At 34.8% G+C, this 16,790-nt stretch overlaps 1 protein-coding gene across 2 annotated transcripts in view; it reads right to left on the bottom strand.

Moving 5' to 3' along the window:
• CFAP46 (cilia and flagella associated protein 46) overlaps nt 1–16,790 on the bottom strand; it is a 101,714-nt gene that overhangs the window by 5,478 nt on the left and 79,446 nt on the right. For both annotated transcript variants that reach the window (XM_030030593.2, XM_030030592.2), the window contains exons 47-59: nt 16,325–16,422; nt 15,566–15,645; nt 14,993–15,144; nt 13,007–13,128; nt 12,533–12,585; nt 11,249–11,413; nt 9,415–9,491; nt 8,766–8,826; nt 8,638–8,673; nt 6,558–6,660; nt 5,266–5,378; nt 2,920–3,001; nt 38–174 (exon numbers count right to left, since the gene is read on the bottom strand). In XM_030030593.2, the coding sequence (XP_029886453.1) occupies nt 38–174; nt 2,920–3,001; nt 5,266–5,378; nt 6,558–6,660; nt 8,638–8,673; nt 8,766–8,826; nt 9,415–9,491; nt 11,249–11,413; nt 12,533–12,585; nt 13,007–13,128; nt 14,993–15,144; nt 15,566–15,645; nt 16,325–16,422 (1,279 nt within the window). The remainder of the gene's footprint in view (nt 1–37; nt 175–2,919; nt 3,002–5,265; nt 5,379–6,557; nt 6,661–8,637; nt 8,674–8,765; nt 8,827–9,414; nt 9,492–11,248; nt 11,414–12,532; nt 12,586–13,006; nt 13,129–14,992; nt 15,145–15,565; nt 15,646–16,324; nt 16,423–16,790) is intronic.

The raw sequence follows: 16,790 nt of genomic DNA, 5'->3' as shown, positions 1-16,790 counted from the left end.
CTGAAATAATATACATGGAACAAAGATAAATACTTACTCTCAGACAAAATTTCTAGCCTTTCTGCATTCTCTTGCAAGGTAGTGTACCACTGGTTGGCTATTATAGAACGAACACCAGTAAGGCTTAGAAGCATTGCTGTCTCTGTTGGTCTCTCTATACCAAGCCGTAGATAACTAAAGAAAATCCAAAGCGTGAGATCAATAAACTAAAAATGTACATAATATATCAAAAAATATAACTAAATATACAATGTTTTTTAATAGAAGGGGAAAGGGAATGCCAGACTCATTTTCTTGTATGCTGAGCATAAAATGTTTTCTAATATTCATACAGCGCCTTAAATTTAATACAAAGAATTTAGGTAACTTTCTCTCTACATCTTTTCATGATGCAATTTTACCATGTGGATTGGTCCCTGTCATATTACTGTTCTGGGCATCTCAGGAAATGTGAAAGGAGGAATAACATACTAACTTTTACAAAATACTGCATAATATCCTTTATAAGATAGTAAAAATGTTGGGAATCAGGTGAAAAGACTTGTTTAGTTCTGCTTAGGTTCCCAAAGGGAAACATAAAATATTGCAGGAACTGAAAACTTGCTCTTTGTCATAAGCTTGGCATTAATTTGGAGGCTTAAAAGCAAATCACTTGTAAAGTGGGATTAGATTTTTTTACTGCTGAATATTTAAATAAGTATCTTTGGTATTATTGTTTTAGTGATGGAAGGGGAGTGATACTCTGTAGGGTTGGAACTGCAGTAAATTGAAGGCTGAATTTTGTTTTTATTAGCCTCTGCTCTGGTAACTTTATCAGAAGATGATAATTAAAGTTTTCTGTAATCTTTTGGGGACATGCTGTCTGTCTACAGAGTTATGTGACTTAGTTTTAACTGAATGCTATTCTAAACTTTCTGGAAGCTTTTAGGCTTAAGCATGTAAGTCCTGTTGAAAAATTCACTAATCTATTAAAGTGAGACTTCAAAAGTTCAGAGTTGAACTAGTTTAAGGAATCGTGTTTTGTTTTGGTTTAGGAGATGGCTGTTTGGGGGAGGTGAAAAAGGATATTAAAAATAAAAAGACCAGGAGGTTGTTTAAACACTCAGAGATTTGCATATTTATTATATATGTAGATGTGTGTATAATCTATCTTACACACAATTCATTTTAATTTACACATTGCATTGATTAAACAGTATTTTTAGAGAAGAATTTTTCTATTTCTTTTTCATGGAATGAATAATCAGAAAACTCAAGAGGTATTTATGCAGCCCTAACAGGATTGGATATAATATTTAATTGGCTGCAGAACTATGGCAGTCCCAAAAATTACGTGAATAAAAGTACCTATGTTTTGATATGGTCTGTGTTAATAGAATAGAATACAATAGAATACAATAGAATAGAATACTATAGAATAGAATACAATACAATATTTTCAGTTGGAAGGGCCCTACAGTGATCATCTAGTCCAACTGCCTGACCACTTCAGCGCTGACCAAAAGTTAAAGCATGTTATTAAGGGCATTGTCGAAATGCCTCTTAAGCCCTGACAGGCATGGGGCATCGGCCACCTCTCGAGGAAGCCTGTTGCCGTGTTTGAACACCCTCTTGGTAAAGAAATGCGTCCTGATGTCCAGTCTGAACCTCCCCTGATGCAGCTTTGAACCAGTCCCATGTGTCCTGTCCCTGGACGCCAGGGAGGAGAGATCAGCACCTCCCTCTCCATGTCCACTCCTCAGGAAGCTGTGCCCCTCAGCCTCCTTCTCTCCGAACGAGACAAACCCTGAGCCCTCAGCTGCTCCTCAGAGGACGTGCCTTCCAGTCCCTTCACCAGCTTGGTTGCCCTCCTCTGGGTGCATTCAAGGACCAAAACGTCCTTCTTAAATTGAGGGGCCCAGCACTGCACACAGTATTCCAGGTGAGGCCACACCAACAATAAACACATCGGGTTAATCCCCTCTTTTGACCGGCTGCTCATGCTGTGTTTGGTGCCCCCCAGAATGCAGTTTGCCCTCTTGGCTGCCAGGGCACACTGCTGACTCACATTGAGCCTGCTGTTGACCAGCACCCCCAGATCCCTTTCTGCAGGGCTGCTCGCCAGCCACTCCTCTCCCAATTTATACTTGTGTCCAGCGTTACTCTGTCCCCGGTGCAGAACCCGGCATTTGGACTTGTTAAACTTCATGCCATTGATGATTGCCCAATGCTCCAATCTATACATCCCTCCACAAGGCCTCTTGTCCCTCGAGAGTATATTTGGGTTATCTGAAAATTCAGCATGGACTAAATAACTCATGAATAAAATTAGGACACTAAAACTATTCTCCTTGCTTTTAATACCTTAAAAGTTATTTGTTGTGTGCCATCTGTCAAGAATTCGTAATGGACATATGATAAAAGTATATAAACCCTGCCACCTGTCAACATAAAAGCAAGGAAAATACTGAGATGCTTTTAAGGCTAAAAAAGCTCTGATAATAATATTAAAGATTCTGAACAGGTTATTTAACATGCCATAATAATTTGTTTAAATAAAAAACTGGTTGATTGTTAAACTGTTCAGTGTATGAAACCTTAGATGGACTCCTAACGGTTTACCTGTTAAAGGGAAGTTTTATATATTTAATTAGAATACTTTGAGGATCTTGAACTCAGAATTGGGAATGTGTAATGTAGCAATGTTTCTGTGTCGTACTTTCTTGATCATTGCCTTGTAACAGAGCTTTCATCCTATTTAGCCCTATGTAAAGAATGAAGCTACAAGATAAAGAGGCTAACTTCTCCCTTAGGTGTAGATATGACCCCTTCTACTTGCAGAAGTAAATGAGAATATTTATAACTCAAAATTTTAACTTTGCTTTGAAATAAAAATAATCTGCCTTACTGTGGACTTTACTGAAATAAACTTTATCCTACCTTTTGTGGATACCAGAGTTTGTGATTCTTTGATAACTCTGCTTTGATCGTACCAGATCTAGAAGTATCACCAAATGGCATTCTGGAAAAAAAGATGTTATAGTAATGGTATTTGCACTAATAATAATGCCCAACATAATAAATATAAGTAAATCAGGACTTTCTTAAGTTAATGAATTTCTTGAACAGTCTAAACAAGCAATACAAAATTTATATATTTCAGCCAAATTTGTCAAGTATTAAGTAAAAGAACACTAATAAAGTCATCCTAACATTATTTGATATAACTTTGCTACACCTTTCCACAGTGTTTTGCAGGTTTTTTCCTGTGCCACCTTAGTATAACTAATAATGAAGTCCACATACCATGTTATTACAGGCTAATGACCTACATGACTCAATTCTGTAGTTATAAACTCTTGTAACATGGAGTATGGAAATGTTAACTACTGCAGCTCCTTTCCACAAGTTAGGACCAAGTTACATCTCAAACATTCCTTACTTTCCTTAAAGGCCTCCAGTGAAATAACTTAGAATACTCTTAGAATTAAAAAGCTTTTCCCACTGTTTGGTTTGCTGCAGCTTAAACCTGTTGCTTATTCTCCTAACCCAAGCAGATGAGAAGTAAATTACCTTTCTGCTTGGAAAGCCTTTGACATATGTGAGAACTATTATTATGTCTCCCTTCAATATGTCAATCTTTCCTCCTGAAGTATGCTTTATATGCATATATACGTATGAATGCACATACATATTTATTAATAAAACTATGGTGTGGTATAGCCTTCTGACCACTCTTAATGTATACAGAGCTTAGGCTTTTTTCCCCTAGCAAGATGATATTGTTTAATTTGTGATCCACCTCTTGACTCTATTCTGTAATTCTGCCCCTTAAGCAGTCATTCCCTAACTTATTAATGTTTAACTGATTATTTGTGCTTAAGTATAACACCTCCCTCTAGCCTCTCCTAAATTACCCCCTACTAATTATTGCCATAAAGCAAGGTTAATTTGCATTGTAACCCTGCATTTCAGGAGTTGCTGAACCACCTCATTCTCTTTCTCAGCCTGGTCTCATACCCAGATTCAGCAATGATATATTCTATTTCATCATGTAAATGACCAACAATAATATTTAATAATATTGGGTCCAGGTTAGAGCCCTCAGAAACCTCAGACACAGTTCATAGTTATTAATAAAAGTACTCTTAACATGAAGATTGGCTCTACACTAGATTCAAACTCAGTCTGCAAGACAACAGTAATTTTACCAGCTAACAAGTAAAAGTTGTGTAGGTGGTCAGAAAATAGAACAATCCTTTGAGGACTAAAATTCATACATTTGAAATTAGTTTATTCTCCATTAAAGGAAATAAGATGCACTGGAGAATTAATCCTGGCATATTTTAAGAGCAGGGCACAGGGTGAGGGTTAACAAGGTACTCAGGAACTTTCCAAAAGTTGCCAGACCTGTAAATATGTGGCCTACAGACATCTGAAACCTCATTTTCAAGAGTGACCACTGTATATAGGAAGACATATTTTCTTGATTTCCAGTAATATTTACATATACATATTTAAATCACTTTGAAAATCAACACTTCCTGAAGAAGCTTCCTGTTGCTTCACAGGGCTTCACAATCTGATGTGTACTGTCTTTCTCTATTTTACATCTCAACACAATATAGCGATATAGCAATTCAGCTACCCTGACAAATTCAGCACAACTCCAAAGCTGAGCTTCTTCCAGATGTGTGAGGGGAATAGGAGGAGAAAGGAAGATTGTGAATCTGAAACACTAGTCCTGAATCTAAGCCTTATGCTACAACACCAGAAAGACTAATTAGCTGTGAAGAAGCAGAGAAAAAAATACCTTCTCAGAGTCTACAAATGCTCCATAATACCACAGTAATCACTCAGCATTAACCCAGTCTTGACAGACAATTCTGCTTTGCCTGAGTGAAGACTGAGGAATTTTGGAGAAGTTGTACTGTAGAGGTTGTTCTTAACAATAAAAAATACTTTGTTACCAAATACTAAATTCCATAGAAAAGGAGAGGAGTTACTGGGAAAACTATCAGATGATGACTCAATTTTTGGAACTTAAGACATTCCAACATTTGGAAGTGGAGAAGGACTAAACTTATTTGTAAGGAATAAGAAGAAAGCTGTGCAACAGAATAAAATCTACATAGCGCAAAGTTTTTCCAGTTAAAACCCTGGATCTTGAAAACAGCCCTTAATTGCTAACATCAATACTGTGATAATGATACAGTATGAAATAAACACAGCAGGGAACAAAAGGTGGTGTAATTAAAAAAATATTTTTCAGTTTGCTTATCTCACTTGGGATGTTCATAGCAACCAGTCTGTTGAGTAAAATATGAGACATGAATCTCTCCATTCCATAGAAGAGAAATGCATTGCAGTTTGTCAGCAGCTGCTCCCATTCAGCTTGGCTGAAAGGAAGGAAGAAAACAGGAAGGAAGTTACTTTTGTGTTACTATTTTACAAGAATATTTTTCAGAAATTATCCATAGCAAACACTTCAGTGTTATTTACTCCAGAAATATTTATAAGAAAAGTCAGCATGGAAAGCAAGGAGACCAGCAAGCCTGCAGAATTCTATGGAAATTGTAATAACTCATATGGACTATTAGTAATAATTATTTTAATACAGAGGTATACTTAGTTTAGTAACATCTCATAGTAAACAAGAGGCATAGTGTATTTTTTGATAAATACCAGACTCTCCTAAAAAAAATCATCCACGTATGCATTGTACAGCTTTGAAATAACAGTATTTAGTCTAATATTCAATGTGAGTATTCATGTATGCACCCATCAGTATATGAAGAAATTAGGTTTTGAAAAGAGATGTGAATAATCAGCTTAGCTAGCAGCAAAAACTATGCAATTTGGTAACAGGTAACAATCTTCATAAATGTTACGAAGAAACACTAGAGTACCTACACAGTGATTTTACCTAAGTAGAGAAGATTTCAAAGGACTGATTAAACCAGCAGTTATAAAGGAAGGTCCAGTGATGACTGTGTTGACTCACTTACAGGACCTGTCACTGCTTGACCTCTCAAGATCCCTCTTATCCCTCTACTGCTATGATCTTAAAAGTAAAGTACTTCTATAAAGAATGAAGTGTGTTTATGAATGAACTCCATAAAATGGTATTAGTTTCACAATCAGATGTTTGAAATTGTAAACTGTAAGATGTACCTTCACTACTTTTCTTCTGAAACCTGTGCCCCAATCTTACAGCTGATTCAATGTGCATGGAGATGCTATAATTTTTAATACTTAGATTTAAAAACAGTTATGAGTGAAGCCAGAAATTACATTTATGTTCACATATACTTATAATATTCATCGAAGACTGCACCAGCAGAATTTTTGTCAAAATTGGATTATCTAGATATACAGCAACTCTGATGCAACCAATCTGGCTAACTCACTTTGTGGCACTGTATTTCAAATATCTAAAATATTCTGCCTACAAATCTAAATATGTATTTGAAAGAAAGACAACGTGACCCTATCTTATGACTGAAGCCTCTGGGAATAGGCACAATTTTAAAAAATAAACATGGATAAAACATGAAAGCAGGCAGAATATTACAAACCTTGGAACACGTATGTTGCCAATAATTCCTTCCCACTGTAGTGTAAATAGGTAATGGTATTTTTCTAGGATTTCCTTTATTTTTTGAGAAGGACTTAAAGTTCCTGTAACAAGAGAATTTCATCATTATGAGCTTAACATGCTACAAAGGACATTAGGCAATCTCAATTTCAATCATTTTAAAATTACAAGATAATATATAGGGGTTTTTAGGCCATCATTATATCTTAAGTTTTTTGAAATCTAAGTCCAGCTTTGAAACTGTAGCAGTTGTGACATTTTCTGAGTAAAATTGTTTGTAATTCCCATTTGAAAGGTATATTTTATAACTGACAAGGATTATTTAGTAGACAGGTTAAAGACTTTAAAAGCACAAAGGAAAAATTCTAGGTACCATGAAAAAAGTGTAAAGAGTTGAAAACACCAGCACTGCTCATACAGTTCTATTCCAGAGGCTCAGAGAGGACTTAAAGCAGTTGCAGAAAATAACTGAGTTTCTGGAGCCCTGATTTCAAAAAGCAAGACTCCAAACCCACCTCTGCTCTCCAAGAACACTGCATATTTAATAATTCATTTTCTTTTTTTTACTACATTTTCATACTACTGCAAATTAAAGATATACTCTAGAGCCAGATATTGAGCACATGGTAAACAGTGTTTTATTTTGATCTGCTCTGAAGGAGAAACTGCAAACATATGGAGACATACTTTGTTATACTACCGATTGTTCAGTAGCTTCTTTCGTGTTGAGTTTAGGTTTAATAACTATCTCAATTAAAAACCGCCATTAAATCAATTTTTGGCATTTGATATACATGCGAGTTGGTTAATGAATGTGAATCAGTTAAACCATTGCACACACTGGGAGAAAAAAGGAGATCAAATTGTATTCTTAAAGTGTTTGTGTCAGACTGAATTAATATGTCCAGAGGAGGGCAACCAAGCTGGTGAAGGGACTGGAAGGCACGTCCTCTGAGGAGCAGCTGAGGGCTCAGGGTTTGTCTCGTTCGGAGAGAAGGAGGCTGAGGGGCACAGCTTCCTGAGGAGTGGACATGGAGAGGGAGGTGCTGATCTCTCCTCCCTGGCGTCCAGGGACAGGACACATGGGACTGGTTCAAAGCTGCATCAGGGGAGGTTCAGACTGGACATCAGGACGCATTTCTTTACCAAGAGGGTGTTCAAACACGGCAACAGGCTTCCTCGAGAGGTGGCCGATGCCCCATGCCTGTCAGGGCTTAAGAGGCATTTCGACAATGCCCTTAATAACATGCTTTAACTTTTGGTCAGCGCTGAAGTGGTCAGGCAGTTGGACTAGATGATCACTGTAGGGCCCTTCCAACTGAAAATATTGTATTGTATTCTATTCCATTTCATTCCATTCCAATACAGCAAATGCCTACTGCCTTAATAAATACATTCCAAAAGGAAATAACAACCCTCTCAAATATCCTTACAGGACTGTTTGTGTCTATCATAGTACCCTTCACCTTTCAACGGACTGCAAAAACTACGTGTTACATACACTTTATTTGTAGTCTTTAGCTTGAGAATTGCTGTATAGGTGTGGTGAGTCCGACTGTTCCTGTCCCAGTCCATTCTCACTCAGTACTGTTTGTTCCAAGCCCATTCATGGCTTTCAAGCAAATTTCTTGTATAATAAAGATCATACAAAGCATCATATCCTTTCAGTTTACCTATATCCTTCCCTGCACTACTGATATTGCATCTTTATGGCATGTATTTGAAAAATTAAAAATTCTGTAAAAAGTTCTGGAAATTAAGCATGTGTTTTCAATTGGATTACATAGTAAGAAAGATTACTCAGGTAATTATTTTCTTGGCGATATTAGGTCAACATTTGGTGATATGAAAGAAATAATAAGACAATCTAATTTCTTTCCTGAACCTGAAACAGGTTGTACTGTTTCACTGATGCACCATTTGACAGGTGATAAGCACTACTCTTCTAATTAAAAGCTAAGCGTTTTTGTCAACTTCTTGATGTCATGACTTCATTTTCTGTTACAAAATTTTCCAAATTCCATGGGTAGTTTGTGGAGAAAATATTTAATATATATTACCTGCCTGTCTTCCTTCATTATAGGGGTCCACAATATCTGATAAACAGTTAAGTGTAAACAATGCAATGTAAACAACAAAAAAAGAAAGTTTAACTGATACACTTAGCTAATAGTTTGTGAAAGGATACATTTAAAATTATTAGTATCAACAGGCAAGCAATTACAGGGTAAATCACTATTAATTGGTGCCTACAATTAAAAAGAATACATATTCTATTACATGCAGAAGTCTCAATCAAATATTAATAGTATTGCATTCTTTGTGTCAAACAACTAACAAAAAGATGTTCTAAAGTTTTGAAGGTAGGATTAAAAGCAGTATGACACTCAATTGTCAATGGAAATTAAAAGCACAAGCTATTCTGCATTATCTACAATGCATATACTTACATTACATGCGTATTATATGTGTGCACATATATAGATATATATGCATACATACATATATATTTATAAAAAGATGTGCATACATGATATGAAATATATTATATTGTTGGGGAAAGTATTTTAGTAACTTTAAGCAGCTCCCTTGATGGGTTGTTAAATATGTCACGTTTACACAGAGAGTATGATTTTTCAAAGGAACAACAACTCTGTCATTACTGCAAAATCAATAAGAAGTAAAATTTTTATGGACTTATGTGGTATTTATTCCACTTCAGAATTCTAGCATATATAATGAGCTTCTATGCAAGCCACTTGTAGTTCTTTAACATTTTTTACACAAAAAGAAGAGCTACTCCTATTGAGTTTATTTTAAAAACGTGGGAAGTTCACCGTTTTCACATTCTTTTTCTGACGAGCTTTTGGTTTTGTTTCTTTAGATATTTCAACATCTGTTTTAACTTCAGTCTCTGTGGAATTGAAAAGAAAAGATTTTTTTTTTTTAAGATATAGGCCATTTTAGAAAATACAACTTTCTTGAAGGACTACTTGTATTTGTTATGATATAATAATAATAACAGATTAAACAAGAAAAATAAAAATAAATTTCACATCACAGCAAGGCAAGGACATTCCCCAAACCCTCTTGCCTAAAAATAATGGCTTGAAAGTGGAAAACAAGTAAGACATGTGATCCCTTAGACATGCAAAATCTTCATTACATTGCAGATTTAGGACAGAGTTGAACAGTGATTCCTAAAGGACTTTCTAAGCCTATTGCTGTATCTATTCATTGTTGATGCTACTGGAATAACTGAAGATTCTATGAAACATGCAGAGATCAAAAGGAAAAAAGAAAGTTTCATATTTGAATCTGACTTTTTATTTCTTTAAGCGATTCTAAAAAAACACAGAAAACTGACACATTTCTCACTGTATATATGACTATCACCCAAAGTACATGTCTCAGCCAGTTACCACTGGAGTGCACTGCAAGTTGGTGAAGTTTGAGATATTAATTATTACTCATATGGCTAGTGTTTCCCTCCTTATTCAGGGGCTACTTGCATAATTGCATGAATAGAGACTTTTCAACTATGCTTCCTCTCATTTATCTGCTTCTAAAATTATGCAACCATAAGAAGTTTCACTTTAAAAAAGAGAAAAACAGAAATGGAAAAAAAACCCCACATGTTCTGAAACTCCTATTTCTAATAGACCTGTAATGGTTTATGAACATGTATGTAGACTAAAAGTACTCTAATCTCAGATTGTTCACAATTCTTTCACTTTACAAAGGAGGGGTGAAATGGAAAAACAGAGAAAGGGTTATACTGAAGGTGCTAAATATTATGGATATGAACACAATAAAAGAACCTCTTTGGAACAGAATACTTTCATGGTACAGAGTGAGATTTTCTAAACTTAGCTTATTTTTTAGCTGAGGACCACTAGTTTTAATAATTTAATTTGAGTTAAAATGTGTTTTTAATCTAATGTATGAGCAAAATGTGACTTCAAATTTTTAACTTCAGTAAAAGAAGATTCATGCAAAAAACTGCTTAGTGCCTGCATTTATTTCTTACTTTTAGAATAAATAAGAAATTAGTTTTAAGATGCCACAGGGACAAGTTTACCAACTGTCCAACTATCTCACTTAACACTCATTTCACTGAAGAGTTTATATAGGGTGCAAGTGTCTGCAGTAATGAAAGAAATCCATAAAGTCTGTGGGATCTGATTTTGCTCATGCACAGCACAAGAATCGCTGGATTGACCTTAATGTTATCTTAGCTATACAGACAGAAAGTAGCTCAATGATTAAGTTTTTTACATTTGATACTTTGAGCAAAGTCTTACACTAATGTTAAAGAAAACTAACAGAAGTCTAAATTCTTATTTCAGTTTTTTTTCAGTGCAGCTGAAAACAGCTTTAAAGAGTTGAAGACCATACTTCTATAACTGAAACTTTGCAAGCCATTTTAGATTCCACTGAGTTTTACATAATTCTTTAATATGTAGAGGTTATTTTAAAATAGCTAGCACTGCAACTATAATCAGCCTGAAATAAGTCTACTGTACTACCTATTCCATCTAAAATACTGGAAAACTATCGTATGTGGCAGTCTTCCAGTAAAATATAACATATCGTTCATATTATTTAAATTTTAAGTATCTTGTTCACTGCATCATTATGCTAATGCAAAGAATGTTTATCTAATAGTACCTGACTCAGCCAGATGTATTCGATTGTAGAGGATCTGGAGAGAAAAATCTCTGGATACAGAACTAATTCCTTCCCCTTTAAAGATACTCAGAGCTTCCAAAGGCAATTCCATAAAGAATGTATCTCCTAGTAATACCACACACAATCCTAAGTCCATAGGTGTACCTGAAGAAATGTGACAGAATATGATTGAGATTTAGTAGTTCTCAGTGTGTATATAAATAATTGAAGTTAGAAGTAAAAACCTAGATTTCCTCTATTGTATGACACCTGAACTCCATTTTACTGTGGATTAAGTGCATTATGCAAAAGTATTTCTTTTGATACCGTTACTCCTAAGATGTTGTCAAACTTCTATGCATATGCACTTGTGACCACTCGTTCTTCAGAGGGAATCCCTGTATTAATAACCAACTACCTCAGATTGAAGTCCAGGTATATGCAATGTATTCCAGAAAATTATGTTTGCAAATGCAAAATTGCCTTAGCAGTGTTTGGCTAAACAGTACAGAGTTGTAAAGGAGCTCTTATCTAATACTAACTGTGCCTTTCTGTAGGAAACTTTGTTTCTGTTATTTAGAAAAAAAGTACTGAATATCATTATGACAACGTTTTCCTGTTCTACAGAGAAACAACAAATACATGGAAGACAAATTATTCAGTCTTTGCAGAATGACAGAAGCAGCCAGCTGCCAGATTGCAGAAAGAAACTCTTGCAGGTAAAAGCAAATGCAAGTGTATATCTTTTTTTAGTAATTTTAATTGAGAAACTTCACTGCTCCCCACCATAAAGCAAAAAAACTCATCCCCAAAGCAAGCCTCTTCTCTTGCAATGTGTTTAGGGACACATTCCAGTGTTAGGCTTGTGTTAAAGCAAACAACATGTGAGTTGCCATAACATAAAATGCAGGAAAAGACAAAACAAAAAGAGATCAACTTTCTTAAGTTCTTTCTTTTGGTTTTTCTCCTGAAAAGACTGGTTTGTAATAAAGCCATTTTATTTAGCTGTCTAAAGCCTGTATAGTTTGGAAGACTGCAAATACATGCAGAAGGATAGCTCCATCCAGCGTATAAATAATCACTTCGGAAGTATACTAAAATACTTGACTTGATACAGAAAATAAACAGACAAAACCATTGCTAAAGACTTTTTCTTCTCCCTGGCTTCAAAAAAATTGAAACTAGAATGACAGGATTTTGATACTGTCTGTACACACACGCACATACATATATTGTACTCAAGAGAGCACATTCCCCGCATTTTAGTATGTTTGGCGTCCTTACCTTTCAATTTTCTTTTTCCCGATTCAGCTGCTGAAACTGATGTGCTCTGTTCTCTGGGAAGAGGAATCACAGTGAAAATATTATCAGCGCTAGTACTTATGTAAGTAAAAGTTTTCACAGGAAACACAAAGACAAAACTGCTTCAATCTCAAAGAAATTTTACACAAAGGATGTACTCCCTTTGGAGTTCCTGTCATTTGGAAATCCTATCCTTAACTAGTTAAATTATAAAGTTTCGTCCTGAACTCAATATTGTATAACTTAAGCTGGAGAACAGTGCTTGTTAGAAATGGCCATTAGTCTATCACATTTCAATCCTCTTAGTCTTGCATATCCTGCATATACTGTCTTTCAAGACGTAAAAAGTTCATTCAAGAGGGTCTATTCTTGCTAAAACCATTCCTGTATTTGAGGACTTGAGTGAAAACCATTCAGTTTTCACAAATAATGATAAAGCAAGTCTAAATGTCTTACCTGGTATCAGAAAAATCAAACTGTGACAGCACTGGTTTCAGATATTCTTCCATAATTTCTAATATTTCAGAGAAATCTGATGTCAAATCATATCCATTATCATCTATTTTCTCTGTTGGAGTCTATCACACACATTGCAACAAAAAACAGAATACTTACAAATGCTATTTAACAAGGATGGAGGGTGTATTATGTTAAATCAGAGGCTAAATCAAATCATTTGAAACATAAAATGGAAAATACAGATATAGAAAGTCAGTTTCAAAACTACTTTACTTCAAAGCATCAGCATTTTGCAAAATATTCTGACATAGGAATCAGTACAAGATGTCAATATTTATTATTTAAGTGATTAATATACTTCTGCAATTTCAATGGGGAATAGCAGGGCAGACCAGCAGAAAGAAAAGATAATGTGGTGCTCCAAATAACGGGATGAAATTGTGAAAGGACAACTTTGAGAAGTAAACAGAAACTGCAAGATGGATGTAAAAGAAGCAAATGAAAGTGTATGGAGAGATCAGTGGAACCAATTTAGGAAAAAAAAAAACAGAATTAAGAAAATAGATAAGGAGAGAATAGAATGATGTAGGAGAAGATGACACTAAAAACTGAAGCTTCTAACAGCCAGTATAGATAGACACAAAAACGCTACCTGGAAAAATGAGCTCAACTAAGTGTCGAAGAGTGTTGATATTAATGAACAGACTTCTCACCCAGGGCTCTGTGTGGCTCTGTGCAGGTTGCATGTATAATTATTGAAAGTTGTAACGCACATTTTAAAAACCTAAGCCAATTTTTTTTTGGTCTGTTCTACCTGACATTATCTTATCACCTTTTTCTTTACTTACACAACTACAGCAATCTTTACATAACTGCCATTACAACAAAGGCTGGCCATGGACAAAAGAAAAAGTGATCAATACTTCAACCATCTGCAATAATTGGTATTTTAACTGAGAGAAGCTAATGTGATGAATAAAACAGAATTATAATTCAAGAACCAGATGTGTCAAAGTTATGTGATTAAAGCAATGAAAACTTGTACAGGAAATTTAATATGATCTATATTTTTTACCTTTATATTAATGATAGAAATAGGCCTATACCATTTTTTGTTAATATGCTGTATTTAACAGTGAATTTTGACTGATATTGAAAACCCTAAATTTTATATATTTATATAATGGAGCCAAAATTAAAGTAAATTAGAACGCTAGGATGTAGACTTGCACATTTCATGTGTAGAAAACTTTCTGCAACCATGCAGCTTAAAAGCTTATGTAAAAGCAAAAATTGCAGGCTTCTCCAGTGTACCTTTATGATACACAATTTGTGTTCACTGATTGTGAAAAACAATGTCCTTACAGAACTGAGCCTTCTTGCAGTAACAGAAAACTTTTATTATCTACAATTTAAGAGTGTTCATAGCTACAAACTTGGAATTCCAATGAGATGTGTCTTTGAATCAAAATTTTGTGACTAACAGACTTGGATCAACTGTGTCCAAATAAACAGCTATAGCGCAAAAGATACTGTGTGCTCTAGAAAGAAACTTTCCTGTGTTGAAAGTCAGTAATAAATCTTTGGCTAAGATAGTTTTATTTTGATTAAAGGGTTTAGATCTATGATCCCATTTTTTTCTTGGGACAGCTGGGGCTTTCATGTGATATGAAAGGCAATTTACATTTGCAAATGCAAATTTTACAGGTACAGCACATTTTCACGTAAATTGATCTCAACTGCATCAATTTTCAGTTCTGATAAACTACTGGACATTTCAAAGCTGCTGAATGACATTCAGAACAGTAACAGGATAACACAGTAAAATTAAATTTTGAAGCAGAGTACACAGCATTTAGCAACTGTGAAGACTAGGGATGTTACACTTGGAATAAACTGAAAATTCTGCATAGAGTGTTTATGATAGTTTTTTAATACATGTTTTTCACTCTATTTTAAATATAAGGTAATCAAATATATTACCATATCTGTTTTGGAGACACATTCTTGCAAGTTTTGAATGACAGTCTGTTTAAGATGACTCTTCATCTTTTGCTGCTTGTAAAGACGCACTTTTTCCAACAAAATACAAAACGTATCAGGATTCACAGGAAATCGAGAAACTTTCGCTTGCACTATTAAAAGGAGGATAACACCATCTTAAGACTCTTTTTGAGACTTCACATTTGTACTTGAAGAAATTATTGTATAGAGACCATCAGTTTCTAAAGCCATGGCATTTTTTTGAAAATGAAATAACTGTTTATATAGATGTTTAGCACAAAATATATACAGAAATATACAATGAAAAAAATCTCTACAATTATTTATCTATAACAACTTTATCCTTCAAATATAAACAAAATTTCTGTAAACTATGACTAGGTACACTATATCTGATAATGAAACACATGTATTTAGGCATTTACCTTCCTCTGGTATTAATAAGAGTTACTATTCTTTTTAAATTTATTTAAAAATTTTACTGACTGCAACAGTGAAAGATATGAGTCTTCTCATAACATCAGTGTAATGATTTTTATCTCTTAAACTTACCCTTTGGTTGAGTGGGTTTTCCTTTTTGCTGCGCAGTACTTACTTTTGGCATCTCAATCAATGAACTGTACAAATTTGATCTATGGAAAGCAGAAAACTGCTGAGTAGATTATTTGACTTGTTTATATGAAGTAAATTTATTAGATGAGTAATTATCACCCTCTAATTTAATGTGCTCACAAATACTCTCAAGATGCAATATTTACCCTCACCTTGTGGTGCAAAAACCTGCAAAATAACTGCAACAAACTGAGAGCTGTAAGGAAAGTTCTTTCATTGCTATATATCCAGTAAGGTAGATTTTCATTTGTTCCACGACAATTGTTTAAGACTTTTCACAATTGGTGAAGGAACTCAGTCAGCTGCTACTCAATTTATGAGTAGTCACTAATTAGGCTACAGTAATGAGATCATTTGTGGCTTTATAAAGCTAAATATGACCCCTCCTAACGTTTTCAAGAGCATAAGCAATAAGAGCTGGAAGCTATTAACAGAATTCAGGAGGATACAAAGAATGGCCTGAAACCTTTCAGGTGACCTCTGGAGATTTAAGAGATAATTAGGGAAACCAGAAAAACGTACAGCTTTGAGCTGCAGGCAGTTTTATTTATATATTAATTTGTTCACTATCCTAAAATTCAAGTCCAGCAAAATTAGAAGTAAAAGGCAATAAACAATAAAAATAGTGATTATTTACAAGTAAAAAAAATGACATTTGTAACAAACAGAATGCTAAAGCAAAATGATGAAATTTTATACCTGTCTTCTGAATGCTGAAGAATAATTATGTAGAAATTAGACGGCAATTCATCCATTATATTAAAATGTTCAACAGGAATACAGAGATTTCTCCATGCCTATACAATAATTCAAAAGTAGCATTATTTTCATAGATTTTAAAAACTCCAATCTCAGTTCTTTCACCAGAAAATTGATAGTAATTCTAGGAAAGGAGGTGCTAGTATTACAAAAAAAAAGTCAAAGGAAACGCTCAGCAGATGTACCAGGACAGGAGGCTCCATCCAAGCAACAGGAAACACTTTTTCACAGTGAGGATGACTGAGCACTGGCACAGGTTGCCCAGGGATACTGTGGAGTTTGCATCCTTGGAGGAATCCTGGGCAACTGGCTCTTGTCCTAGTTTCAGCTGGGATAGAGTTAACTGTCTTCCTAGTAGCTGGTACGGTGCTATGTTTTGAGCTCAGTATGAGAAGAATGTTGATAA

The sequence above is a fragment of the Aquila chrysaetos genome, chromosome 11 (genome assembly GCF_900496995.4).
Source record: "Aquila chrysaetos chrysaetos chromosome 11, bAquChr1.4, whole genome shotgun sequence".
Taxonomy (NCBI): domain Eukaryota; kingdom Metazoa; phylum Chordata; class Aves; order Accipitriformes; family Accipitridae; genus Aquila; species Aquila chrysaetos.
The sequence above is the reverse complement of the archived record's forward strand: the minus strand, read 5'-3'. Positions and strand labels throughout refer to the sequence as shown.